General features: G+C 45.1%; 1 protein-coding gene across 1 annotated transcript; it reads left to right on the top strand.

The window, feature by feature from the left end:
- Positions 1 to 474: 474 nt before the first annotated feature.
- Positions 475 to 2,100, top strand: LOC142908612 (uncharacterized). The gene is made up of 2 exons (XM_076059378.1): positions 475 to 1,965; positions 2,071 to 2,100. The coding sequence occupies exons 1-2, from the start codon at positions 475 to 477 to the stop codon at positions 2,098 to 2,100; spliced, it is 1,521 nt and encodes a 506-aa protein (XP_075915493.1).
- Positions 2,101 to 4,192: the final 2,092 nt, after the last annotated feature.

Raw genomic sequence — 4,192 nt, forward strand, 5'->3', positions numbered from 1 at the left:
ATTATTTGAGCCGCTTCTGGGCCTCCCCTAGGTAGACTCAGCCTCAAACGAGTAACTGCTGTGGTGGTGTGAACATCGCCACTGGGGAGACAAAGGCGGCCGGACGTGGTGGATCCAAGTCTTGGGAGAAGCCGGGTAGTACAGCTAGTCGTGAATCCATGAATGAATATAGACGTGTAAGTCATGTGTGACTGTATATATTAATTCCTCCATGGCTCGATACTGACATGTAGATGGTGTGGATATTCTTATTTTATGTCTGAAGCTGACGCTGGTCTGATGGAGCAAAGGCCATCAGCACAGCAGCTTGGTACGACAAGTCAACAATGCGACCAGCGTGCATACAGCACGGATCGGACTGGAAATTTGACACAGCACCAGAGAACTCACACAGGAGAGAAACCCTTCAAGTGCACTGTGTGTGGGAAGACATTTTCAGATTCATCGACTCTTAAAAAACACCAGAGAACACACATGGGAGAGAAACCCTTCAAGTGCACTGTGTGTGGGAAGAAATTTTCAGATTCATTTGCTCTTAAAACACACCAGAGAACACACACGGGAGAGAAACCCTTCAGGTGCAGTGTGTGTGGGAAGACATTTTCAGATTCATCTACTCTTAAAAGACATCAGAGAACACACACGGGAGAGAAACCCTTCAAGTGCAGTGTGTGTGGGAAGGCATTTTCAGATTCATCTACTCTTAAAACACACCAGAGAACACACACGGGAGAGAAACCCTTCAGGTGCAGTGTGTGTCGGAAGACATTTTCAGGTTCATTTGCTCTTAAAACACACCAGAGAACACACACGGGAGAGAAACCCTTCAAGTGCAGTGTGTGTGGGAAGGCATTTTCAGATTCATCTCATCTTCAAAGACACCAGAGAACACACACGGGAGAGAAACCCTTCAGGTGCAGTGTGTGTGGGAAGACATTTTCAGATTCATCTACTCTTAAAAAACACCAGAGAACACACACGGGAGAGAAACCCTTCAAGTGCAGTGTGTGTGGAAAGGCATTTTCAGATTCATTTGCTCTTAAAACACACCAGAGAACACACACGGGAGAGAAACCCTTCAAGTGCAGTGTGTGTGGGAAGGCATTTTCATGGTCATCTGCTCTTAAAACACACCAGAGAACACACACAGGAGAGAAACCCTTCAGGTGCACTCTGTGTGGGAAGGCATTTTCAGATTCATCTAATCTTCAAAGACACCAGAGAACACACACGGGAGAGAAACCCTTCAAGTGCAGTGTGTGTGGGAAGGCATTTTCACAGTCATCTGCTCTTAAAACACACCAGAGAACACACATGGGAGAGAAACCCTTCAGGTGCACTCTGTGTGGGAAGGCATTTTCAGATTCACCTCATCTTCAAAGACACCAGAGAACACACACGGGAGAGAAACCCCTCAAGTGGAGTGTGTGTGGGACGGCATTTTCATGGTCATCAGCTCTTAAAACACACCAGAGAACTCAAACAGGAGAGAAACCCTTCAAGTGCACTGTGTGTGGGAAGACATTTTCAGATTCATCTACTCTTAAAACACACCAGAGAACACACACGGGAGAGAAACCCTTCAAGTGCACTGTGTGTGGGAAGGCATTTTCAGATTCATCTACTCTTAAAACACACCAGAGAACACACACGGGAGAGAAACCCTTCAAGTGCAGTGTGTGTGGGAAGGCATTTTCACGGACATCTGCTCTTAAAAAACACCAGAGAACACATATGGGAGAGAAACCCTTCAAGTGCAGTGTGTGCGGGAAGGCATTTGCACATTCATTAAATCTTCAAGTACACCAGAGAACGCACAAGCATCAGAAGATCCACAAGGAGTGGAGTCTGAAATCAGCTTGTGAAAGTCAAAGTGCCGCAATGAGCCCATCCCTCATGAAACACGAACCGGACGAAAATCCCAGCTTGGACACTTTTAAAGGTATCGAGGTGAAATATGAAGAGGTGATGGTGAAATGTGAAGAGGTGATGGTGAAGAGCGAAGAAGTGAAAGTGAAATGTGAAGATGAAGATTCAACTCCAAAATGGAACCTTCACATCGTAAAGCAGGAGGAGAATTCTGACTCTGAGTCAGAGTAAGGCAACTCCCAGCAGTTTGTGGAAGTGGAGGTGTGGGTGGACTTACTCCAAGACAATACAAAGTCGAGTGGAGACCCGGTAGATGTGTAAGCTTGAGATGATGTCGCTCCAATAGATGCACCTTTGTCACAGGCCTTTAATGACAAGAATGTGAAGTTGAACATCAGTTCCTAGTTCAACCTGCAGAGTAAAGAGCGGCCAGTCTTTGTGGGCCCGTGGGTTGGGTAGATCTCTAACCAGGAGCAAGAGCCAATAAGCTCCCAAGCATTCACTATGTTATAATAATTGCTTTTACACGGTGCTTGTTTAATCGCCTCAGCAACTCGGAGTTTTTTGTCGTACCTCGTCTGAAACACTCGAAGAGCATCCCCAAGTAGCAGCTGCCCCTGTGTGGCACAAGGTGGTGGCCCTGCACCGGCCTGCATGTGGACAAGAGCCTGTCAGTAGGGGGCGATGATTGATGCGTCATCTCAGTTGTGTAGTTTGTAGGTAATGTTTAGAATTTGCTACATTTTCATTCAGACGCCAGCATGCAATGGCCTACTCGTTTTGAATGACACAATAGTATGTTTTACATACACTGTGAAGCAGACTGTGCAACTTTTTTGTAAAAGCTTCTTGTTAATACGATGTAACGTGATGCAGTTTATTTCACTGCAGTAATCCAATTTTGTTAATATGCCTGTCAATAATTTAGAATGAATACTTGTCTGATTTTGTGCATACTTGTAACATTTGATCTGTAAGGGTCAAACATTGAATAAGTGATGTTAGGACAAAGTGTGTGTGTGTGTGTTTGAAAGTAACCTGTACAGAGAACTCAGCTGAGACCCGTTGTTCTTGTGATATAGGTCAAACGGTGTTTTTGTGTTCCACGAAGCATCTGGAGAAACTCATTGTCTTTGAAATAGGGAGCACGCTCGGATCATTAATCAGTTACAAGGCATACCACTTAAAGGTTACACGTATAGGAGGAGGTACATTCTCTACAACACGAATTGTAGTTTTGTCTTACGTGTTGACGTAGATTTTGTCTAACTAGGACTAGAAATGCTCCTTGCTGATTCACGTCTGGATGTTCGTACCTATCGGTTGAAGCAAACCCCACTGCTGTTGTTGAGACGCTGTGCACCAATAAGGGTCCAACACATTGACGGCCTTCAGGCCAGGAAAGTCACAACATTTGCACACGAAGGACGCATTCACGCAAGCACCCCATGCTCCATTTTGAAGTTTTACAATGAAGCGTCTTTGAATTGTGTTGTGTTTTGAATTATTTTATTTCTTCATTAAAAGCTTGTATCAATTTACATCTGGAAGATTTCATTGAGAAGAACATTTCGTGTGAATTTTCTCTCGTCATTAAGTAGACGGCCTTGCCGGGTGTTCGGTTCAATGCGGACTTTCACCTGTTTGGGATTGCGGGATCGAGATAAGGCGACACGGTGCTGCTGGCCGTCTGCAGATCGATTCCAACGTAATCGAGCGTCTGCCCCTGCGCCTCCGTCGTTGGTACAGGCGGTGCGTGTCTCCGTTGTGGAGTTTCTGGATAATGTTTGGAATTTCCGCAATTTTGACCGTGACACCAGCATGCAATGACCTGTGCGTTGTGAATGACACAACGTTATATTTTACATCTGCCGTTTAGCAGACTGCACATATTGTGGTGAATGTTACTGGGGTAGCCAGGTGTGCCTGTCGGATTTTAACCTTGAACCTCTGCAATAAATAGAGAATGTGCTACAACATTCTTGGTTCTTTCGGTAAAGTCACGTAAATAGAAAAAAAAACAAGAAAATTGGAAAATAATAAATTGATGAAAAGATGCCCATTGGTCGACTGAGATGACTGTGCCCCCCACAGTGTACACACACACAGTGTACACACACACACACACGATGTACACACACACACACAGTGTACACACAGTACACACACAGTGTACACACACAGTGTACACACACACAGTGTACACACACGTACACTCTGTGTACGTGTGTGTACACACAGTGCACACACACACACAGTGTACACACACACACTGCACACACTGTGTACATGTACACACACAGTACACACACACACAGTGCAC

The sequence above is a fragment of the Petromyzon marinus genome, unplaced genomic scaffold (genome assembly GCF_048934315.1).
Source record: "Petromyzon marinus isolate PM22_M1 ecotype Great Lakes invasive population unplaced genomic scaffold, UKy_Petmar_22M1.pri1.0 PM_G_Scaffold_10, whole genome shotgun sequence".
In the NCBI taxonomy this organism is placed as follows: Eukaryota; Metazoa; Chordata; class Hyperoartia; order Petromyzontiformes; family Petromyzontidae; genus Petromyzon; species Petromyzon marinus.